The 25,603-nt window shown below is 37.2% G+C and overlaps 1 protein-coding gene across 1 annotated transcript in view; it reads right to left on the bottom strand.

Annotated features, from left to right (window-relative positions):
• Window positions 1–25,603, bottom strand: part of wdr36 (WD repeat domain 36) — a 38,335-nt gene that overhangs the window by 6,854 nt on the left and 5,878 nt on the right. The window contains exons 5-20 of the mRNA XM_071926402.2: window positions 24,244–24,376; window positions 23,349–23,403; window positions 22,036–22,168; window positions 15,857–16,032; window positions 14,246–14,366; window positions 13,348–13,413; window positions 10,527–10,616; window positions 10,234–10,379; window positions 9,233–9,350; window positions 7,914–8,085; window positions 6,708–6,816; window positions 6,138–6,217; window positions 4,535–4,642; window positions 1,817–1,908; window positions 1,558–1,703; window positions 837–962 (exon numbers count right to left, since the gene is read on the bottom strand). Coding sequence (XP_071782503.2) covers window positions 837–962; window positions 1,558–1,703; window positions 1,817–1,908; window positions 4,535–4,642; window positions 6,138–6,217; window positions 6,708–6,816; window positions 7,914–8,085; window positions 9,233–9,350; window positions 10,234–10,379; window positions 10,527–10,616; window positions 13,348–13,413; window positions 14,246–14,366; window positions 15,857–16,032; window positions 22,036–22,168; window positions 23,349–23,403; window positions 24,244–24,376 — 1,871 coding nt within the window. The remainder of the gene's footprint in view (window positions 1–836; window positions 963–1,557; window positions 1,704–1,816; window positions 1,909–4,534; window positions 4,643–6,137; window positions 6,218–6,707; window positions 6,817–7,913; window positions 8,086–9,232; window positions 9,351–10,233; window positions 10,380–10,526; window positions 10,617–13,347; window positions 13,414–14,245; window positions 14,367–15,856; window positions 16,033–22,035; window positions 22,169–23,348; window positions 23,404–24,243; window positions 24,377–25,603) is intronic.

The raw sequence follows: 25,603 nt of genomic DNA on the forward strand, positions 1-25,603 counted from the left end.
CTGCGCTTCTACTCTCAACATGGAAAGTTTTGCAATCAAAAACTCCATCATATCAGTACAGTCAATTAAAACACAATTTAGAGTCATATACATTTGCCACCAGACAGGCAACAGAAGGCTGGTTTTCACTTCCCAAGGCAAACACTAATTTCCTTAAACGCACAGTAGTATATAGAGCAATGGAAACATGGAATTCTTCACCACTGTTCCTGACTAAATGAACACAAAAATCAATGTTTAAAAAGCAAATAAGGAAACACCTGGAACATCATATTTGTAGGATGCTATGCATATGCAGATTTGTAGTGTTTGCCGGTAACTGTTGACAGTCATCAGTGTAAGTTTTACTCATACATATTAATGTTTTTTTTGTTTTTTTTGTTTGTTTTTGGTTTTGCTTTGTTTTGTTTTTTAAATATATGTCTTATGTTTATGTTTGCCATTTGTGTTGACTGTAATGTTTAATGAATGTTTTTAAATGTGGACCCCAGGAAGACTAGCTGTGCTTTAGGGCAAAGCTAATGGGGATCCTAACAAATAAACAAATAAACAAAAATGCGGAGCTGCTACGCTAAATGCTTATATGTATATATACATACATATATATATATATATATATATATATATATATATATATATATATATATATATATATATATATATATATATATACACACACATATAAAATATGTTGGCAGGTCTGATGACGGAAAACATGTTATTTGGGCCCAGGGTTCAAAATACCTAACTATCCCTTTAAAACAAGAAAGGCTAATTACATTTGTATGAACATTATATAAATATACTCTAAAAAAAAAAAAAACTGATGACATCACCTGGACTTCCTGTTGTTGCTGTGTTTGGTCAGGTGACAGGAAGTGAGGCGTCAGGCCGGCACGCGTCGGCAGGAAGAAGGGAGCAGCTGCTGGAGCAGCAGGAGGAGCGGAGGGACGATTACGCTTCTGGAAAATATAAAAAAATATATATACATAAATATTAAAAATAAAAAACAATATTAGATTAGATTTAGAATAGATTTAAAAATGTATTAAGCAGAAGGGGGCACCAACGGACAATTACAACAGAAAAATTTAAAAGAAAAAAATAATTTAAAAAATGATCATTAAAAAATCATACAAAAATAAAAGAAACATAATATAATATAAAACCGCTTCTGGAAAATGAATTGAAATTGAAATGTTAAAAGATTTAAGATTTAGGAGTTAAATTTTTTTTTTTTTTTAAATGCATAAATCATTAAAAAAAAAAAATCAGACTTAAATCTTTATTATTTATCAGCCAGGTTATTTCGCAACATTAGCCTGTTAGCCTAGCCGTTAAAAAATAGTAACTCATTACATTTTCTAACAGCCAAATCTGATTGGTCGAAATCCTATAAAAAAAACCTCTGCCCAGTAACAGTATTTTTTTTTTTTGCCGCCTAACCTGATTGGTGGAAATCCTAAAACAAAAAATCTGCCTAGTATTTTCCCCCCCCAATTTAATTGAATTTTTAAATTATTATTAGCCTGTTAGCCTAGCCATTAGCATTCTAACCCTGATAGCGTCCAGCTGCAGCAGATTCTTCCAGCGAGACTCCGCCTGCAGCGACAGCGTCACAAGCTCCGCCTCCAGCTGCTGCGGCGACGCGTACTCCTCGTCCTCAGCCTCGTCTGATGATGTCACTTCCTGTTCAGCCTCATCTGATGAAAAAGAGAGAGGTGAATGTGGGAAAAATGGGTGAGCGACAGAGAATAAATGAGAGAGAGAGAGAGAGAGAGAGAGAGGGGCGAGCCAGATAGACATTGAATGGCACCTGGCCGCGCGCCGGGGAGGGCCACCGTGATTGGTTGGAAGTCGGCCGGCAGGGGGCGGAGCGACACCAGGCTGCACAGGCTCTGATTGGTCCTGAGGGGGAGGAGGGAGGAGAGGCTGCGATGTGATTGGCTGGCAGAAATGAACAGTTACAACGTAATTGCCTGTTAGAATAATGACTACAACGTGATTGGGTGTTAGAAATGAGTAGTGAAATGTTAAATATAAATGTAAAGAAACTGATTGGCTGTTTAAAAAAAAGCAAACCAGTCAAACCTGATTGGTTGTTGAAAATAGTTAATGAAACCTGATTGGCTGTTGGAAAACCCAATGAAACCTGACTGGCTTTTAAAATTATGAAATGTGATTGGCTATTGAAAATGAAGCAAAAAAAAAAAAAAGATTGCTGTTAAAAATCACTACTAGAATGTGATTGGCTATTAGAAATAATGACTGAAACCTGACTAGCTGTACAAAATAATGAATAAAAACCTGATTGGCCGTCAAAAATAATTACTAGAATGTGACTGTTAAAGGTCCCATATTTTACACTTTCCAGTGTTTGTGTGGTGTCATGAACCAGAAACACTCTCAATCCATTTTTATACATTCATCTTCCAGCAACCGCTCAACCGCTTTGAAAAAAAACACTTTGTTAGTCTATTATTTCTTACAAAAATGATAATGAGCGAACCTTTGTGACGCCACAAAGTTACGGAAGTCCAAACGGCTCGTTTAGAGGCTCGATTGTGTGGATTTAGTTTTGATACTTTCACCATGTTTAGATACACATCCAACTCCTTTATCATCACAGAGCAGTGTTTCCCCTATAATTGTACAGGCCTGGCGGGCCGCCAGGCCAACGAGATCCCTCGCCAGGCCAAAAAAATATATTTTTTAATGCCAAAAATAACGCCAAATATCCATTCATTCGGAAATCAATAATCATTTGCGTTTGGGAGCCTCTGTGCGGCGCTGTTCCGAAACGTGAGTCAACCTCTGTGTCGTTGCCTGGGAAACTCTTGACGCGATGCGAGTGCCACTGCTATCACACCGTGTCCTAAACGCCGGGTTCAGAACGCATGCGGAAGCGCCGCAAAGCGCAGCCAGTTTCCTTTCGGCGCCCATGTTAACCGATTTGACCGTTCAGACCGGCCACGCCGCGGCGGCTCGCAATCTGGAGCGCCAGTTTCGGTGTCTGGTCTATTTTCTCCGCGTGCCACTGTGCGCATTTCACAGGAAAACACCATAGAAAACACTATAGATGGTCATATCTCCATTATATCACCACAGAAGCACAAATATATTAAATTATCAACTTACCAGGGTCTTCACTGTTGTTGATGAATCCATCTGTACTAATGCAAGTTTTAAATGCAACACATTGTAGGATGATGGTCTCTCTGGTTTTGAATTATCACTTGTCTTTTGAAAATCGCGTCTGTTACTGAATTACCACAAAAGTAAACAAGGATACATGTTTAGGTTTGTTTATTTAATTTATTTAGGCCTATGTCATTATTTAGAGAGAGAGGGGGAGAGAGAGAGAGAGAGAGGGAGAGGGAGAGGGAGAGGGAGAGGGAGAGAGAGAGAGAGAGGGAGAGGGAGAGAGAGAAAGAGAGAGAGAGAGAGAGAGATCTAGGTCCCCTAGGCTTTCCTAATTATTGCCTGATCACAAGTCACAACTCTTGCTGAGAAAACACATAGAGCTCAACAGTGACCGCCCACTTTTGAACGGCTCCGGTTCCAGGAAGTGAATTTCCCATTCATTCCTCCATTGACGTTTCAGAAAATCCTTATATAAAGAGTTTTAAGCCTGTAACCAAGCCAACCAACTACGAGATGAATCGTAACCATAAAACATTTGATTCGGAGCAAAAGAAATTGGAAAACAGAAAAAAAGGCAAAGGTTTTTTTTTGCCTTTTTTTCCGTTTTCCAATTTATTTATTTTTTGCTCCGAATCAAATGTTTTCTGAAACGTCAATGGAGGAATGAATGGGAAATTCACTTCCTGGAACCGGAGCCGTTCAAAAGTGGGCGGTCACTGTTGAGCTCTATAAACGTGACAGCTTTGATATGAGGGAGTTTGTGAAGAAAGGGAGAAATTAAGAAGATGGAAGACATAATGCTAATGTTTTGCAAAGATCATAATGCTAATGTTTTGCAAAGGTCATAGGTTACACAGCTTATTTTTATGCAATAATTGCAGCTTATTAAGTCATCCTCTCCTTGTGATAACTTTGTTTTAAGTTTGGAATATACCAAGCGAACAAAAATTTAAACGCAAATATAAATTGCAGACCGCCTGCTGCGCCATCTGACCGAAGCCGACCGCGCCGATACGCCGTCCCGCACCTCGTCTGTTGCGGGTTTTTTTCAGTGCGTACCACCGGGCCTGAAAATAATTCTAGGGGAAACACTGCAGAGGCAAGGGGAGTCCTGGTTTACACCTGATGAGACCTTTAAACAAAATGACTAAAACCTGATTGGCTGTCAAAAATATTGCAAAAAAACCTGATAAAACTAAAATAAAAATGGAAATCTGACCGGTAACAGTTATTTATATTTTTCTTTGGTTTTAGGATTTACAGCTAACAACTGACAAACCAGTCAGCTGTTGCCGGGCAGAGTTACATTTCTTTTTCTTTTAGTTTCAGGATTAGTTTTCATTTGTTTTTTCTCCGTCAGAAAATCCTGAAAGCTGATTGGCTCTCGCACCAGAGGCAGACGCCCAGGCTGTCGACATGCGCCGTCGCCAGGAAGTCTCCAGTTGGCGACAGGGACACACCCACCGGCGCCATGGCAACCAGGAAGCAGTCAACTAGACTACACAGAAAGAGAGACAACATTTAAATTTGAAATATTAATAAATAAATGAATATAATGGAAAATAAAAATGTAAAAAAAAATAAAATAAAAAATAGAAAACTACAAAGCTAAGTTGGCACGTTAAATATACTGCAAATTATAAAAGAGTAAATATTTATTTTATTTAAATTGATAAAATAAGTTAAATTTGTGTTTCGAAGTTTAATAAATATATTTAAAAATAAATAACATGAATTACAGAAAAAAACACCAATAGAATAATGAGACTTAAGGCTGATTTATGGTAGGGCGCTCGACACCTTTGATAAGTGTCGCTTGACATAAGTGACGTATTTTCAACAGAAAAAGTCTCTCGACACTTTCCTTTCATGTTGCGCACCTGGAGAATTTTGTTATGTCGCGGACACCGTCACATTTTGTCACGCAATGTGATTGGATAGTCACATTGCGTCACACTAACGTCGCCATGGAGATTGTAGTTTTCACTGAACTGAACGTCCTTATTGATATTTTGGTCTGTAACTTTTTCGTCCTTGTTTAATTAGTTTAATTAGTTTAGCTCGTAGCAAATATGGAGGGTATAGATGAAAGACTGGCAGAACAAGTTAGACAGTATCGCCACCTGCATGATTCTTCAATGAAAGAATACAAAGACGCGCAGATGGTATTAACGTCGTGGAAAGAGATTGCCGATACCCTGAATATCAGTATGTTGGACTGCAAACGTCGGTGGAAAAATCTACGGGACAGGTAGGTTATGTTTACTATCCTTGCTTCCGGCTGGAGGATAGCGTCTGGTTACCATGGAGACGACTGAAACCTTTCGCCAAAGCATAAATTACAAACGTCGCGCGGCTCTTTATTTTCTGTCGAGCGACACTTATCAAAGGTGTCGAGCGCCCTACCATAAATCAGCCTTAAGTCTCATTATTCTATTGGTGGTTTTTCTGTAATTCATGTTATTTATTTTTAAATATATTTATTAAAATTCGAAACACAAATTTAACTTATTTTATCAATTTAAATAAAATAAATATTTACTCTTTTATAATTTGCAGTATATTTAACGTGCCAACTTAGCTGCTATGTTGAATTTTGAGGAAGCGTCTCTGCCAGGAATCTAACTGGTGTCCCGCTTTAGAGTCTGCAGAACAGAGCGACCGACCGCTAATTTTAATGTGAAGTATAACACCAAAAAAAATGTATTAATACAAATATGTAAATGTATAAATAGCTAATTGAAATAAAAACAAAAATGTATAATTAATGACAAATTCTAAAATTGTCATCTCAAAATAGAGACAAAAAAATTTGAAAAATATTTCTGAACAAGACACTTTAAAAAATGAATAAACATCTTAAACATATTTGCAATACAAATTCATTTTATTTTGAATAAACACTGTAAAATAATTGGTAAATATGTAAAGTATATTTTAAATAAAAAGGATTTATTTTAATAAAATTCATTGTATTTTAATAAAATTCTTACGATCCGGAGGGGAGATCCCAGGTGCGAATGGTGCAGTCCATCGCCGCGGTAACCAGCCAGCGGCCGTCTGGACTGAAGGTCTGTATGAAACATTTAGAAATATGAAGAAATGAATACAATAACATATAAAACCCTAACCCACCCACTAAAACCTAAACAAAGTGTACGGGATTTGTTATAGAAATAAAGAACATGAAAAACAAATGTAAACAACGTGAAATTGCGAAACATTACATTAACAGACAAAACATTACGGAAAATTAAGAAAACCTTTGAACGAGTCTGAGGATTCTGTTGGCATGCTAGTTTAGAATGTGGCTCTATGGGGATTCTGTTGGCATGCTAGTTTAGAATGTGGCTCTATGGGGATTCTGTTGGCATGCTAGTTTAGAATGTGGCTCTATGGGGATTCTGTTAGCAAGCTAGTTTAGAATGGGAGGCTATGGGGGTTCTGTTAGCATGTTAGTTTAGAATGAGTCTATGGGAGTTTTCTGTTAGCATGCTAGTTTCGAATGACTTCCAACAAGACATATTTGTTAGCGTTAGCCATGTTAGCATTTCGGAACCCACCATGTCGTTGATTTTGCCGCTGTGACCTGTGAACTTCCTGACGATGCGCCTGGTTGCCGTGTCGACCACCAGCAGCGTGAAGTCGTCCAGCGCCAACGCTAGCATGCCGCTAACAGAGACAGAGAAAAGGGGGTTAAAGGTCAGAGGTCACGGGGGGGTCAGATAAAAAACAGGTCAGAGGTTACCATGTTAGCCACTTAGCCCCTTAGCATGTCAGTTACCCATCTATTAGCTATTCAGTTAGCATGTCAGTTTTGTGCCACTTTTTACTCCGTTCTGATTTGTCATTTTTGGTTGTTTTTTTGTTATTGCAAGAAACAAAAAAACACTAAAACAGCCCCCTCCCAAAAAAACAAAAAACAAAAGCAAAATAGAGCAAGAAATTACCTAAACATCTGAAAAAACTTGAGCAAATGACAAAAGAATATTAAAAGTATGGGGGAAAAAACAAACAAAAATACATTAGAAATGGAGCAGAAAAGACCAAAATAACCCAAGATAATAAAATGACAAATGCAAAAAATGACAAATGGAAAAAAAAAAATAATATCGATAGTGTTAATCTGTCAGTGAGAATGTTCATTTTTTGTTGAATTTTCCACTATTTTATTTCTTTTGTTGTCTTGTTTTATGCTAGCCTTTTCATGTCATTTTCTAACGTTTTTCTGTCATTTGACTTGTTTTTGGTAATTGTTTTGCAATTTCCTGTCATTTTCTGGTGATTTTGTAAAAAACAAATTTTTATTGAAGGTTTTCTTGTTTATTTGCTCTATTTTTGTAGCCAGTTAGCCTGTTAGCATGTCAGGTAGCTTGTGATTTATACATCTAAAAATCATTTATTTTTTTTGTCATTTCTGTCATTTCATAGTGTTCTACAAATTTTTTTTGTCATTTTCATCATTTTGTCTTTTTTCACATTTTCAGTCATTTGTTTTTTGTCATCTTCTGTATTTGTCATTTTTCTAATGTTTTTATTTGTCATTTTTGTTTGTTGTTTCCTGTCAGTCATGTCATCTTTGACATTTTTGGTTTTGTTGTTTTCGCTGATGTCATTTTTTGTCATTTGCTGATGTTTTTGTCATTTTCTGACTTTTGGTCATTTTCTGTCTTTTTTTTTTGGTCATTTTGTTGTTTTTGTAATGTTTTTTGTTTTTTTTTGTCTATCTTTTTCATTTTCTGAAATTATCCTCTTTTTATGTTTTTCACCTCTCTCGGTGCAGCCTCATGGCGGCCGGCGCAGCACTCAGCTGAAGCTCTGCCTCCTGCTTCCTGCTCTTAAAGCGCCAGATCTTCAGCAGCCAATCAGAGCCGCCGGCGCTGAAGGTCAGCTGGTTCAGAGCGTCAACACACACGCCTCGCACGGCCCCCCCACTGTGAGCTGAGAGAGGGAGAGAGACAGACAGAAAGAGAGAGAGAGAGAAAAATCAGATCATTAGCAAAGAGAAACATAAGAAAACAAAAAAAACTGAGAAAAAATATTTTTTGTCGTTTGACATTTTTTGTCATTTTGTGCTCTATTCTGTAGTTTTCTTGACAGAGAGAGAAATCATACATCAGCATAGAAAGAAACAAGAATAAAAGAAAAGAAACAACAGAAGAAGAAATAGGAAGAGACATTTACAATGTCACTTTTTAGCGTTTTTTTGTCATTTTGTTTTCTGTGAATTTTTTGTTTTTTGTCTGTTAAAAAGTGACAAAGAAAATACAGAAAGAGAAATTAACAGACAAAAAAAAATTTCACAAATAAACAAAATGACAGAAAATGATAAAGAAAATACAGAAAGACAGAAATTGTCATTTTGTCAAATTGTCATTTTTGGCTTTTTTTGACAATTTCTGTCTTTATTTGTCATTTCATAATTTCTTATCAATTTGTCATGTTTTGTCCTTTGTCAGTTTGTCATTTTTTGTCCATTTTTTTAATCATTTGTTTTTTGTCAATTTGTCATTTTTTGAAAATTGCCATTTTGTTGTTTTGTCAATCTGTCAATTTTTGTCTTGTTATTTTCTTCTCTTCTGTTTTCTTCTCATTTTCTGTCATTTGTTGTTTTGTCATTTTCCATTTTCTAATAGCAGTTGAGAGACAGACAGAGAGAATTGAAAATTGAGAGAGAATCACAGACCATCAGCATAGAAGAGAAACAACAGAACATTAAAAAATGGCAAAATAGGAGAAAAACCTTTTTGTTTTCTGCTCTATTCTGTCACTTTCTAGTAATTTTTTGTTGTTTGATTTCTTGTCTTTGGTTGTTTTTTGGTCATCTTTTTTTTGCTCAATTCTGTCGTTTTCATGTTATTTTTCAGTCATTTTGTCTTTTTCTGCTCTATTCTGTTTTTCTTTTTTAGTTTTTTCCTCTAGAGAAAGAATGGGAGAGAGAAGTCAATGGCAGAAAAAAAAGGGCGAGTTACATAGAGAATGAATGGGAGAGAGAGAGCAAAAAAACAAAAAACCTGCATTTCACGCCATTTAAACCTGCAGACATGTGATTGGCCGAACCCTTTCGACTCCACCCCATCCCCCTTACCTATGCCATCATCGCCGTAGCAACCGCGGTGAAGGCCCGACTGCAGGTTGTAGGCGTCGAGGTGGCCCGACGATGAGCCAATCAGGGCAAAGTTGCCGCAGGAAGTGATGTCGACAGCCTGTGAGGTGGGAGAGAGACAGGAAGTGAGGTGACGTCAAAAGGAAGTTGAATCTTTTAGTATTCTTGTTTTGTTTTTTTTTTGCGTTTTTTTGTTGCGTTTGTGTATTGTGGCGTTTGTTGTCTTATATGTTTTTGTATTTTTTGTTTAATTTTTTATTTGTATTGTTTTTTATTATTTGTATTTGTTTTAAGTTTTATTTATTATTTATTTTATTTAATATTTTTGATTGTTTTTTGTTTGTATTTTTATTGTTATTTTTGGTAGTTTTTCTGTTTTGTTTTGTTTTTTGTTTTTTTGTCATGTGTTTTCTAGTTGTTTTTTGATATTTTTGGGGCATTTGTTTGGCTGATTTTTGTGTTTACTTATAAGATAAGATAAGATAAGATAAGATAAGATTGCACCCCTTGAGGTTAGGTTAGGCCACAGCAGCAACTGGCAGAACAGTACCAGGAAGATAAAGGTAATGTAGATACTATAAAACTATAGAGACAGTGCAAAAACGCAAATGAATGCAAATAATACTACTAATAACAATACTAATAATACTACTACTAGTAATAAATAAGTACACACATATATGCACACACACAGTGAACACATTCACATAGTCAGTGGTCTGGAGTTCAGTTATTATAGCCGGTTAGGGGAAGGAGGAGATTGGGGGAAGGGTCTAAGTCCAAGGTCCAAGTTATTGTGCAGGGTGTGGGGGTGTGAGTGTTTGGGGGGGGGGGGGTCACGTCTGGCTGGCACAGGGGTCACTGATGTTGTTGAACAGTCCAACGGCTGTCGGCTCAAAGGAACGCCTGAGGCGCTCCAACCTGCAGCGTGGGAGGAGGAGCCTGTGGCTGAAGCTATATTCTTTTTTGCTGTTTTTCTTTACCGTTGCGGCGTTGTCGTCGCCTCGGCCACCGGGCGGCAGCAGCCGGTGAGCTCCCATGGTGCACTTCTGCAGGTTCCAGGTGGTGGCAGCCGGCCGGCCGCGGTGACACGCTACGATGCCGTCCCAGTCTGACTGACGAGCCACAGCTGTCAATCATAACAGAGTAAATGGGCAAGAGAGCTTGAAAGTTAATGGAGAAAAGAGACCATGTAATGTAATATAATGTAATACAAGAAAATGGCTGAGAATATTCCAAAATATCATATAAAAGATTATAATGCAACAGCGCCCACCAGAGGCGAAGGCAGTAATGGCAGGAAGCCGCAGCTCCTCATAGGCCAGCCCCTTCTTCTTCTTCTGCTCCTTTTTCTTGTTGATGGAGCCTGGCAGTGGCGAGAGACATAGACAAACATTGGGAGAGAGAGACATTTCAACCAAATTCTAGGGTACTGAACTGGCCATCTGCTATTGGTTGGTCTTTGTGCCAGGTGATGTCACCACCTGTTGTACTCTACACTCTTCACCACAGATTTGGGTTTGGGGTTTAGTTACTCTTTCATGTTTCTTTGCTTGCAGGAAGAGGAAGCAGCGTCGGAGGGTCGAACCCGAGGCGGCATCTGATTAGTCGAGAGCCGCTCGTTAATACGGCTTTGAAAAATTCCACCAATCAGAAAGTAAAGTCAAGAAAATAGCAATTTTGTAATCGATTCAGTCTGTTTGCTTGAGTGAATGATAGTGACAGAAACAATGGGAAAGAGAGACATTTCAACCAAAGTCCATTAAAAAAAGTGTGAGTTTAACGGTTCCTGGCTCGCAGGAAGAGGAGCCGCTCGTTAATTTGGCTTCGAAAACATCCAGCGATCAGAAATTAATGTTGAGAAAAAAGCAGTTTTGTTATTGATTTGTTTTCGCTTGACAGAACGGCAGAGTGACAGACAAGTCCTTTCCACTAGGGGTGTATCTCTCCTCAGAGTATTCGATATGTCTCTCAGTCGGGATCAACGATCCGAGTCATGTAAGGTTCAGTTTAAGCAGCCAACGATTCGATACGATTCAATTCAGTCCAGTTTAGATGTGATACGATGTGATTCATTATAATGGAAAATGTTCCATTTTAATTCTACTACATCCTTCACACTGGTTGCAATAAGAAATCTAGTAGGCAGGCTTAACTAAAAAAAATCCAGTGAAAGGCTGTGCAGATAAAATAAAATGAACAAAAAAAATAAAACCTTGGTGCTGCTCTAGGGGGAGTGGGCTGTTTTAGGACCACCTGTGGTAATTTGTAATTCCATTGCAAATGATACACTCAGGACATTTTTCAAATAAGTTTCTGTTAGGGTCTGGAACTACCTGCAGATGAAGAGTGAAGCAGGTAGGCTACACTTACTGCAGGTCTAGAACTGCAGGTCTAGAACTGCAGGTCTAGAACTGCTGGTCTAGAACTGCAGGTCTAGAACTGCAGGTCTAGAACTGCAGGTCTAGACCTGCAGTTGGTCTCTGCGGCTGCAGCTGGTTGAAGATGCCTGAGGGTCGGAGGAGCCGCCTCCCTCCTCAGACTGACAGGCAGCACCGGGTCTAACAAGCCGACGCACTGTGCGAAACTAAATTAATTCAGTCGCCTGCTACAGTAATATTTGATGTGATACATGATGATGTCATATACGGCTTTACCGATACAGAAACGGCAGCGTCGATTCAGTCGTGATTTGCTCTCAACCGCTGACCGATACAAGCTGTTTGAATCGATGTGGCCGGATCTTAAACCGGTGAATCGGTGAACGGTTCCACCCCTACTTTCAACCAAAGTCCTTTCAAAAAATCTGTGAATTTCACTTTGCCTTCCTTCCTTAACTGCTTCCTAGCGTCCTTCCTTGCTTCCTACCTTCCATCTTTCCTTCCTTCTGTCATTTATTCCCTTCCTGCCTTCACTGAGTCCTAACCTGTTTCCTTCCTCATTTGCTTCCTTGCCTCATAACTAGATTTCTAGTTTACTTAACTTGCTTCCTTTCATCCTTCCGAGCTTCCTTTGTTTCTTCCTTCATAGATTTCTTTCTTACTTTCCTTACTCACTTCCTTCCTAGAGTCCTAACCTGCTTCCTTTCTTAATTGTTTCCTTGCTTCCTAGCCTAATTCCTAGCTTCCTTACTTGCTTCCTAGCCTGCATTCTATCTTCCTCAATTGCTTCCTTCCTTCCTTAAAGACGCTATGTGTAGGATTTGAAAATTGTTGATTTTGGCGACTCCTACTGGTAGTGGAAAAAAAGACTGTCGCACATGTCTTTACAACCTCTTAGCAGCATTTGTTGAGCTGCAGAAGGCAGGACACATAAACCAACACAACAAGGAACCAGACGGCAAATGTGAACTAAGCGACGATTACAACCCACACACACTGGACAGGAAGAACGCCAGGTCTGCTCACTAATAAGTCGCTATAGATCGTTTCTTTCCCTTCTGCAGCCCCGCTCTCTGTCGGCAGCCGGCTCTGTACCGATCTGAAGCTAATTTGCTAGGCTAGGTCACATAGCTCAGTAGCTGTACAGGTAACTGACTACATAAATAAACTAACGTTATGCCATTACACATAACCGCAGGTATAAACCATACGGGTCCTAAAAAAATAGTTAAAAGCTTCGGTAACACAATTTGAGACCCTTATTGGTATTTCACTAAATTCTACACACAGGGGCTTTAACCTCCTTAGTCCCTTCCTTCTTCTTTTCTTCATTACTTGCTTCCTTCCCTCCTCCCCCCTGCCCTGTGTTTATTTATTTCTTTCCTTGTGTCCTTGCTTTCTTCCTTCCTTCTCTTAATTGCCTCCTTCCTTCAAATTCCTTCCCTGCTCCCATCTTTCCCTACTCACCAACCTCCCTACACTGTTTCTATTTATTTTAACCGTAGGTTTAAATGGGAAATACAAGGAAAAAGACGCACACCAGTTACCAAACATCAAATGCCGGCGAAAACGTTTCTGATTGGTGGACAGCACGGATGCTGAATCGAAGGGCAGGCGCTGACCAATCAGAGGAGGTGTCGGGTTCGAGTGTGCAAGATGTTCTCTGCCGGTGAGAAGTGAGAAAGGAAGTGGAAGTTTTTTCAGTTTGGTACCAACCATGACCCAGGTTCTTGTTGAAGCGTTCGTGAACAGTGGAGAAAGACTGCAGCGTTCCATCTTGACCTAGAGATGAAAAAATACATTTAAAAATATATTAAAACATTTTTGGAAACATATCAAAATAATTTTTACAAAATCTGAAAAATGTTTAAAACATACAGTAATTATAGCAGAGAGTATACATGACGTTAAAATGATAACAAAAATAGAATAAATAAACAATGACAATTGATATTACTGGTTAAAAAATAATTAAAATTATATTAAAATTATAGTACATTTAAAATATCTCAAACTTGTATAATTATTTTTAAAATTCATAAAAACGACAGCATTATATTAAAAAACTGAACTAAAATTCTAAAAATAAACTGAAAATATAAACAATATACTACCATGTATATATAAAAACTAATATATACTATATCTAAAATAAAATGTAAATATAAAATAAAGTAGTAATAATTATTGTATTATTTATTTATTTTATTAATTATTAGGGTCAGCATCACAAAATAACATAAAAAACTAACAGTAATAAAATCAAAACTAAGATGTATTAAAAATAAAGTTATATAATAAAAGTTAAATCATTAAACAGACAAAAAAATGAAAAAGGTATATAATACATCTAAAAACATAAAAAAGACCATAAATAATAGGTTTAAAAAAAATAATATATTTTTTTTATTTTCCAAAAATATTTTTTTAAATACAAATTAATGGCAGAAAATAAAAAAATATAAATAAAATTACTTTTACTGAAAATACAAAGACAAAATTAAACTAACAAAACCCATAAAAATAAAATAAAATACAGATACAAAAATTAAGAAAAAAGAAAACAGAACATTTCTATGAATATGAAAAGTAATTCTCTATGCAGGTGATTTACCAGCGCTAAGGATGTTTTGTCCGTCGTTGCTGTGGTGACGGATGGTAGTGGGCGGGGCACTGTGGCCCTGGCGACTCCTTAGCAACCGGGCTCCGCCCCCTTCCTGATCGAAAATCCATACCTAAATAAAAATTACATTATTAGTTTTATGAAATATAAATATATATATGTAGATATACTGTATTTATAAATATTCCACTTATTAGCCCTTTTTATTGCTTTTTTTATTTCATAATATAAAAATTAGTGACTATAAAATATAAGTATAAATACAGTATAAAATATAAAAATATAAGCAAATAAAATATGATAAAATGAAAAAAATATATAAAAAAATTAAAAATAAGTTCTGAAATGTATAAAATATTTTGCAAGTAATATTATGAATATATTGGGAAATGTATCATTTCATATATTACATTTTTATTTGTTAAATGAACAAATTTATTATGCAGTTATTTTCAAATAAAAACAAACTAAACAAAACATAACAGAATAAAAAATACAAGAATAAAAAAAATATATTATATTTTTAATATATATATAAGATTTAATATATTTTTTAGCCATAGTGTAGTTTCATTCATTTGATCATTTTTAGTTGTTTTTTTTCATTATTTTTATTTAAATAAAGTAGTATATCATCAAATATATAGTATATTTATAATAATTGATGTAATATAATACAATATAAAATATATAATATAAACAGTCGTACATTCATATTTTCATCAGATTTTGTACAAAATGTTTATATTTTGCATGAACATCAATTGTCATATCATTAACTTGTACTAATAAATATACTAATATACTAATAAAAAATATATAATAAAAAAATATATAAAAAAATATTTTTAATATTTATTATTTAATAAAAATATACAATACAAAAATATATTTCAGATTTCTATTGGTATTTTCATGTAATATTTCTATATTTTTATATTATTTTTTTATATTTTGTTATTTGAAAAGTCGTACATGAAAAAAAAAGTAGCATCTTTAAATCTTTTGTATTTAAAAATTTGCATGAATACTAATCCCATATCATTAACATAAATTATAATAAAAATATATAATAAAACATAATTAAAAAACCCAAAATCAAATAAAACAATATATTACCAGAATATAAAATATTTAATATAAGAAAAATAATAAAAAAATATATCCAATTGAATTATTTTGTAATTGCATGTAATATCTAATTTTTCATGTATTATATTTTTCTATGAATTTTTATATTCAATTTTTTTTTAAACGGTCATAAATAACCAACAATTTACATGTAACATTGTCAGATTTTGTTATTTTTTTTATTTTTTATTAAATTGTATTTTACATTTTGCATGAATCCCAATTCCATCATATCATTAACCTAAATTTTAATAAATTAAAATCCCCCTTTCCTTTATATTTTTGTCTATAGTGTTTTTGTGTGTAGGCTATTTAATAAAACTTTTTTTTTTTTTTTTAAAGAAAGTTGTACATAACCAAACATTTCTAATTAGCATCTTCAGATTTTGAATTTTTTTTGGGATTTCACATTTTGCATGAATATCAATCCCATATAATTAACATAAATTATTCTAAATTAAAACGTCATGCCTTGATGGCGTTGTCGGCTCCATTGGTGACCAACAGTGGCTGGCCGTGCAGGAAGGTCGCCGCGGCGACGGCGCTGCGATGGGCGTGTCTCTGCTGAGCCACCAGCTGCCGCCGCTCCAAATCCCAGAATGCAATGTGGCCCTGCGGACTGCCAGAGGCCACGAGGGGGGGGCCGTCTGAGAGAGACAGAGAACGAGAGACAGAGAGAGAGAGAGTTTGACTTTTGATGTTCTTTAATGAAACATCTAGTTAAAGATAAGATATCACTTGATTGATCCCCTTGAGGAAATTCAGGTGCCACAGCAGCAACTGGTGAACACCAAGGAAGTCAAGTATGTGTCAAGTACAGGAAGGTCATAAAAGAAAACAGGTACTAAAATAAAAATACCCGAACAATAGAGACAGTGTAAATAAATACAAATAAATGCTGCACGATTCTGGATAAAATGAGAATCTCGATTTTCTTGCTTAGAATTGAGATCATGATTCTCTCTCACTTCTTAAGCAGAACAATTTTTACTATACAGTTTTACTGCACTCTTTTGCCTGATGCAGACAGAAACAACAAAAAATATGATAGTGGATGTAATGGGACTGTCACATCAACTTTGCAGGTCAAATGGGCAACACACAGTACACACACAATGTAATTATAGACTAAATTCCAATGAAATTTAAATGTATTTAACGGTATAAACTTCCGGTTCAATCTCCAGCTGGTTTATCCTCGAGGACCACGTTGGAAACAAGTGTTTAAGTACGCTTTTACGTGTTATCCTCTGGGATGTACTACTGCCTGTACTTTTATACCCAAAAATAAAATTAATTAATCAATCAATCCTGCCATCAATCAATCCTGCGCACACTGCACAGTGCAGCATTAAGTATAGCCTTAGTTACACAAGTCTTTGGAAAATTACCTGGCTTCCTGAATCTTTTTTTCTGGTTGCGGATCGGTTTCGGGTCGTTGTTTTATGTGTATGAAAATGGGTCGGGCGGGTTCGGATGTGTGTATGAGTTGGATCAGGCGGTTGCGGGTTGAAAAAAAACCTGACCCACGCATCACTAATGTAAACAGTAACCTGATAACTCGTAATCTGCTGCCCTACAAACGTTAAGGTTGGTAGCATCATTACCTTGTGGTATTTAAGTAACGTTAGTGGAATTAGGTAGTTTAATTGATAACCATGTGGCAATGCATTGAATAAGATAGCACTTTATTAATCCCCTTCAACACACGCGCTGTCGGCCTGTCAAAGATATGCGCTTGTTTTTTAACAGACAAAATAGCTAAATTCAAATACTTGATGAATCTAACACTTATCATAAAAACAATCAACTTATATCTCTCTTATCTTATTTAGAAGTGTCTATTGTTCTCTGTTATGTCTCTCTCTGGAGTTGTTTTCCTTCTGCCGGTTTCTGCTGCTCTGCATGTCGTCACGTGGTGAAACGCAGTGTTGTCACTTGATAGGAGCGCTTGGTTTGATGCAACGGATGTCCCTAATGAACATGCGGCAGAATCACTGTCATTTAGGAATGAGATCGCATAGAGGTATGAACCGAGATCGCGATTTTAATATCATTAATCGTGCAGCCCTAATGCGCACACACAGACAAAACACCACCACAGCAATAACAACAGCTTCAGACAGTCAGCCTCAGCCCCCCCCCCCCCCAACCCCCCCCAACCCCCCCCAACCCTTCCCTGCAATGGCAGGCTTTGTAGACAATTGTCCATGTAGAAGCATTTCTGGATTGACTCACGAACATCCTCCCCTGGTTGGCTATGATCGAATATGTGCTTCTGCAGGGCGAACGTGGCGCAGCAGGGGCTGCCAGGAGTCCCAAAAGGAAGCACTCGCCACTCGTAGATGACTGGTTGAGCTTCCTTTTGTAGCAGAGTGCGAATTATACAATGACAATCGGGGGGGGTCAACTTTTTCTCCAGGGCGTAAAGGGAACCCAGTACAGCGCAGACGCGTGCTTCAGTAAACTGAAGTCTTACAATCCTTACAGCGTCTTGCTTGTTTAACGTAATGTCTGCAGTCTGTAGATGATGATAAATCAAATCCATTACACCAGCTCATGGGGCACGTACCACACAACAACTTCTGTAGTCAGGGGTCACCAACAAAGTGTTCTCTACATAATTGGCAGGGGGGTCTGGGGTCCTCCCCCAGGAAAAAAATTGTAATTTAAAACAAATTTCCTGCATTTCTACACCACCTAACCTCTTGGATTAAGTCAAGAAACAGCAACCCTGTATAATGTTAACCAAAAATGTAAAATTATGTTATATTACTAGATTTCAGCATTGAGGTGCTTACATTCATGACTTTGCATAGGCATACTAACCTAAAAACCTATTATGGGATCGCGAGAAAGTTTCAGAGCGACAGACACAGAGCATCCCCGTAACCATAGCAACTCACTCTCACTCCTGCCTGCGTGGCGCGAGAGGAGAGGGAGAGACGCAGAAGAGCCGCTGACTGAGATTACTCTGAGCAGCATGCATGGGAATAAATTAGGCCTACAATATAATAGATTTGTGTATATTTCTTCTCGCTTTCCCCCCGATGGTCTGAATAACTCTCTGCTGCACGGTGCTGCTCTGTCTCGTCTCGTGCGCTGTCAGCGTCTCTTTTCGCGCCGCGACGTTATCAGTGATGAATTTGTTTTTCACTGCGTGAGAAAATGGACTTGTGGCGTGAGAGCGTGTGGAAGTGTCTATTGCGTGAGTCTCACGGTCAATGCGTGAGAGTTGGCAGCCCTGGCGTCTCCATTGGCTTGCGCGACGCACGCGAGCATAGACTTTAAAGCCTTGTTTGAGTGAGGCAGGCAGACGAGACGTTCAACTAACGTCAAGGTTAAGAAATGGTATGGTCCACTTTAGGGGTGTCTGAAATCGTATTACAAGATTCTTCTAGGCATGAATATGGGAAATATATTGTAATATTTACGAATACAAGTAAAAAGGATATATAAATATTTCGACCCCCCTGACCTGTTGTTTTTACCTCTTTTGGGGGGGTCCAAGTCTTAATTAGGGGGGTCAGACCCCCCCAATCCCCCCCGTAATTCGAACCGTGCTTTGTAGGTCACACCAGGGGGCCTTCAGGGAGAATCTCACCTGGTGAAACATTCCTGTTATGTCGCTACTAATAGCGACAGAGTGCTCTCTGAATCTGAGCTCTAGGCTCTAAGCTCTCCTAGTTTAGCGGCACTGTTTACCGTACGGGACGTCAGCTACTCCACTGTCACTTACCGCCGGTCTGCTGCTAGCTACCGTTAGGCTAACTAAATAGCTATTATGTGGCGATATTTACAAGGAGTAAGTCCTTCCCTGCCTCCACAGCTGAATGTGAAAGAGGTTTTAATACCATGAAACAGGTGAAAAAGGTCTGACACACTGTCAGATCTCCTTATGGTCCAGCTGTCCTGCCCAGAGATCAAGGAGTATGATCCACAGAAGCTGTGATGCTGTGCAGGACTGTCAGGACCAGGAGGGAGACCGCATGGACCGTGCAAAGAGGGCAGAGAGGAGTCTGATGAGGAGGTTTAAGTTGATTAAAATGATTAAGCATCCGATAGGTTTACAAAACCTTCAAATTTACTTTTATGTTTGATCCTTAAGTACATTTAATAGCAAATACTTCAGTAGAATTTTGAGATCAAGACTTCTTGAGTTGTATTCAATTGATTAACTGTTGATCAATATATTAACATAATTTATTTAAGTTTGTATTCAACATAATACCTTATTATCTCAATGAAATGTACTGAAACGAATGTGTGTGTATATATATATATATATATATATATATATATATATATATATATATATATATATATATATATATATATATATATGTGACTGTGTAATCTATAAAAAAAAAAAAATTCTTTATCTGCCTCGCGGCTGCTCTGTCCTGTCGGACCAGATCTTAGCTTCATGGCTCTTACTCTCGTTGTTCTCTCCTGACTAGATCCCTGCTTGTGTTGTATTAAAATCTCATGTGTACGTCGCTTTGGATAAAAGCGTCTGCCAAATGGGAAATTGTAAATTGTAAGTCGATTCTGATGTTACTCAGTACAGACACAGGGAGAATGGGCATTCGGCCTACCAGTGGCACGTAAGGTGATATAGAGATTAGCCCCTGTGTTTTTGTAACAGCAAAGAACAATTACTCCTCTATTTTGAGGAAGATTGAGGACGATCTTGGGATATGGAGGCCTCTTCCATCATCAATACCGGCCCGTATTGCCACAATAAAAATGAATGTGATCCCCCGTATTCATTTTGTGAGCTCGATGCTACCATTGTCACCCCCAGTAAATTATTGGAAGAAGCTTGATTCATTGTTAAGGGATTTTGTTAGGAATGGAAAGCAACCTCGCATTAAGTGGTCAACTCTACAAAGAGATAAGTCTCAAGGCGGGTGGGCCTGTCCAAATTTTAAGTTATATCATTGGTCTTTTGTGTTGCGCTCCTTATACTACTGGTTTGGCACAGAGATGCATTCTCCTTGGAAATATTTAGAACAAGAACTGGTTTCACCATTAAGGCTCCGGGATGTGGCCTTCTCTGGCCTAAATCATAGGAAATGCACTTTACAATATGGACCAATAATATCCTACACAATACAAACCATGGATACTTGGGCTTCAAGTCAAAATGGCACAAACATTCACCTATTTGGCATAACTTAAATCTGCTGTCAGGTGGCAAATCCTTCACTTTGGAATCATGGGCCCAAAAAGGCATAAGAATATTGGACGATGTCTCAAGTCAACAATCAATTCTTGACTTCCCAGACTTGATATCTCGCTTTGGTATTCCAAGAAATGTGTTATTGTTCTACTTCAGGCTGAGATCGGCTCTTAGGTCATACAAGGTTCCCTGGGGATCAGATTTAGTTAGCCACCCTATAGTGTCTTTGATAGAGAGAGCACCACACAAGGGGATAGTCTCTTACATTTATGACAGCCTCATGGCACATCCCCCTGCAGAAATATATGGGATAATGTTTTTGGTGCATCTAAAAACCCAAATCATCAGTTAATTCACTATAAAATTTGTCACAGAACATGTTTAACTCCACGTAAAAGAAACTTGGGGATTTTGGGCACTCTGATGCATGTCTTATGGGAGTGTCCAGATGTGCGGAGGTTCTGGGTCGAGGTAGTGAACAAGGTGTCTAACTTCCCTTTAGACCCTGTTCTCCTGCTGAGCGACGACTCCAGGTTCGAGATCTCAGAGAGAGAGAGAGAGCAAACTTTGGTTGGCCGGCATGACAGCAGCAAAAATAAATCATAGTTCTACGTTGGCTACCTCCCCAACTACTTTCATTAAAACATTGGTTACAAGCTCTCCTTGACATGATATACTTGGAGTTGTCATCAGCAAGGGTTAACGATGCTGAAACACAAACACTGGCATGTGGAGGAATGCTGCAGAGGATGTTAAATGTTTGCTATTGACATGAATTTAAAGTGTACTTGTGTTTTCTTTTTGTTTATTTTTCCCCTTTATTTTTACAATAGCAATTTTACTTTGTATGCATTCAATATTCTAACTCTGACTAATTTAACATTTAACTGGATATTGCTATTTTTATTTATATTTTAGGACCCGATCGCTCTGTTTTGTGTGTCCCATGGAGGGCGGGATGGTGGGTGATAGGGGGTGAAAAGTAATCTGTATTATTTCGTATGCCCTCATGTATGTAATCACCCCCTTAAAAGGGAAATTTAAACTTTAAAATAAAAAACACTAAATTACCAAAAAAACAACCTGCTGACTGTTCCTTTGGGCTGGGACGGGGGTTTTGGTTTGTTGACGGGCTTATTTTGTTGGATGATCCTTTTTGGTTGGTGAGACGAGTCCTTAGGGATGGATGGTGAATTTTCTTCCATTTTTCTTGTTTTTGTTCTCGTTTTGTCCCCAGTAAAGGCTTGATTCCATATTTTGTGCTTTCCATAGACAGTGCTCTTGCTCTAGGATCTCGATGGAAAAGCATAGAAGAAAATGGGGATTGTCTCTTGACAAAAAGTCAGCCAATCAATCTGATATAACTGAACTGATAATGAATGGGAAAGACAAACAGTAGTTAAATAGGACCGAACAAAGGGCGAGTTCCATAGAGAATGAATAGGAGAGAGAGAGAGCGAATCACCTGTCCGGAAAGCAAGCGAGCTGATTGGTCCCCAGTCCTGTGTGAAGCTCATCAGCGTCTCATCCACTCTGATATTGTGGATGATGATGCGGCCGGTCGCCGTGCCGACGCCCACTATGTCCGCCGCGGGACTCTGGGTAATGAGGTTATTAACATAATTTATTCACGGGGGAAAAAAAATACAGTTAGCCAGTCAAGTGGCAGGAAAAAGTGTAGAACTATTAAAGAACTATAATAAGAGAAATTATGAAACAATAACAAAATATATATAAGGTAATTAGCATAATTTGTTCAGGGGGAAAAATGCATTTATCCAATCAAATGGAAGGAAAACTATTTTTATTAAAAATGTATAATACTAGAAATTATAAAACAATAATAGAATATGTAACAATAAATATAATTGAAAATATGGGTAATGAAATCATTAGCATAATTCATTCAGGGGGAAAGAAATACAGTTAGGCAATCAAATGGAAGGAAAAATATTTTTTACTATTTAAAAATAATAAAAGACACTAATAAAATATGTAACAAATAATTATAATTGAAAATATTTAAATTCTTAATATTTAAAATTAAAAACTTTATTACTAAAATAAATATAACAGTAGTATTATATATCATTTAACTATTAATGTCCAAAGTCAGTGAAATTAATTAAAAAAACGAAAAAAATAAATACAAATGCAACTATTTATTACAATTTATCTGAAAATAAATAAAATATTCAATACATTATAGAAACTATTTAAAAGTGAAATAAATTACAATAACAAATTAATATATAATTCATTAAAATTATTAAATTATTTTTTAAACAATATATACTAACTTATGGATGAACTATATATGAACTTTTCAATCAATTTTTTACATTTAAATGTAATTACCGGAAAGATAATTTAAAAAAATCTTTAACAAATTACTACATTTTTAAAAACTTAAAATTTACTATTTAAAAAAAACTATTTAATAAATTTACTCCTACTTATTTTTAGAAAAAAAATCCATGGAAAATTTTGTACATTTATTGAAATTAATTCATTCCCATTATTTTTTGTAGTAAATTTTTATAATTACACTACAATTACTAATTTACACTAAATCAAAGTAATTAAAATACACTTAATCTAGTTAACTTTTAGAAACTGATGAATTACAATCAATTGCAATTTCTTACAATAAATAGTAAACTTTTCAAATAAATACATTTAAGTTCATTTAAAAAAAATTCATGTCAATATTTGGTATAAATTCTTCTTTAACAGGACTATTTTTGAAGTAATGTTGCCATGGAAACATGAACTGACCTGCTGCAGCACAGTGACTCCTGCTGACCAACCAGGGAAGCTGAACAGCAGCTTACTGAAAAAACATAATTACTATTCATAAAACATGTTCATATTCAAAATTAGACACAGCGAGTAGAATAGCAAAAATTTAGTTTAATTAAAACCGCCCAACCGACCGACGATAACATCCATAGAGCCCCTGATGTCACGGGGCTAAAAATCTAATGCTAAGCTAATGAATGAATGAATTAGCAAATACTTATGTCAACATACATTCTCAGCAATAAATTAGCTTTATCTTTGATGATTTGATGATAAATAATAATTTCCATCCACAATCACTGGGATTTTTACAATTACATATACCATACAAATCTTAGTAGGAGAAATAATTCAAATAAATTTAATAAAAAAACATAAAAATTAAATAACAAAAAAACAGAAACACAGGAAATATAATTAAGTGTATCAGCTTTCCAGAAAAATAAATAAATAAAATAAAAAAATAAAAATAATAATAATAATGAATTAATTAATTAAAATTAAATAAATATATACACACACAAATATATGTATATTAATAAAATAAATAAATAAACAATGAAAAAAGGGGGCATTTTTTTTTCTAAAAAATATGTTTCCTTTTAAAAAGAAAAGTAAAACAAAAACTTTAGCAGGAGCGCCAGCAGCGATACTGAAACCCATTATGTGTGGTTAGCATGGATGCTAATGTGAATAGGAAAAAAAACATTGTGTATAATTAGCCTGGATGCTAACATAAATAGAAAAAAAAACATTGTGTTAAATTAGCATGGATGCTAACGTGAATGGAAAAACCTATTGTGTACCATAGGCATAGACGATGACATGAATGGGAAAACCAATTGGAATGCTAACATGCTAAGATGCTAACCTGGTCTTGAGGTTCCAGAGCTGCAGTGCACCCTGGGAGCTTCCCAGCAGTACCTTGTTGAGGTAGGTGCTGGGGTGCAAGATGGCCGACGGGTCGAAGGTCAGTGGGTCAAACTGCAGCCGCAGGTAAATATCTGACAGAGAGCAAGGCATGATGGGTAAAAACATTCTCCTTATTGGTTTAGGTAGGAAAGAATGGAAGGAAAGAATGGAAGGAAAGAGGGAAGGAGGGGAGGAAGAAAGAAAGAAAGAAAGAAAGAAAGAAAGAAAGAAAGAAAGAAAAAGAAGTGAGGGAAATAAAGAAAGACAAAGAAAGAAATGGAATGAAAGAGATGAAGGAAGGAAGAAAGGGAAGAAAGATGAATGAAGGAAGGAGGGGAGGAAGAAGGGAAAAAGGAAAGAAAGAAGGAAGGAAATAAAGGAGGAAACAAGTAAGGAGTCAAGTCTGACAAAATATTATAAATATTATACAGGGTCAACATTAACCGTACAAAAGATGTATGAAAACTGAAGGAGTGAGATGTGCTTAAACTTAACTGATCAAACAGTCCGCCACTCAATAAGGAGTCCATACACAATTTCCCCAACAATCAGTACAGTTCAGTTCATTCAAAAGAAAAAACAGTCAATTCAAAACTCAAACCTGGAAAAAACTCAGGAGAATAAGCATTCATTCGCAATTCAAAACAAGTGTAGAGTACACTGTGTACTCACGGTATGCAGACCAGTCAGTCAGGCAGGCAGTCAGTCAGTCAGTCAGGCAGTCAGCCAGCCAGCCAGTCAGGCAGGCAGTCAGTCAGTCAGTCAGCCAGGCAGTCAGTCAGTCAGGCAGGCAGTCAGTCAGTCAGCCAGGCAGTCAGTCAGTCAGGCAGGCAGTCAGTCAGTCAGCCAGCCAGTCAGTCAGGCAGGCAGTCAGTCAGTCAGGCAGCCAGCCAGTCAGTCAGGCAGTCAGCCAGCCAGCCAGTCAGGCAGGCAGTCAGTCAGTCAGGCAGGCAGTCAGTCAGTCAGCCAGGCAGTCAGTCAGTCAGGCAGGCAGTCAGTCAGCCAGCCAGTCAGTCAGCCAGCCAGTCAGTCAGTCAGGCAGCCAGCCAGTCAGTCAGGCAGTCAGTCAGGCAGCCAGCCAGTCAGTCAGGCAGTCAGTCAGGCAGTCAGTCAGTCAGCCAGGCAGTCAGTCAGCCAGCCAGTCAGTCAGGCAGTCAGTCAGGCAGCCAGCCAGTCAGTCAGGCAGTCAGTCAGGCAGCCAGCCAGTCAGTCAGGCAGTCAGTCAGGCAGTCAGTCAGTCAGCCAGTCAGTCAGTCAGTCAGCCAGCCAGTCAGTCAGCCAGTCAGTCAGGCAGGCAGTCAGCCAAAGGAAACAAAGGA

This window comes from Centroberyx gerrardi, chromosome 2 (assembly GCF_048128805.1).
Source record: "Centroberyx gerrardi isolate f3 chromosome 2, fCenGer3.hap1.cur.20231027, whole genome shotgun sequence".
Taxonomy (NCBI): domain Eukaryota; kingdom Metazoa; phylum Chordata; class Actinopteri; order Beryciformes; family Berycidae; genus Centroberyx; species Centroberyx gerrardi.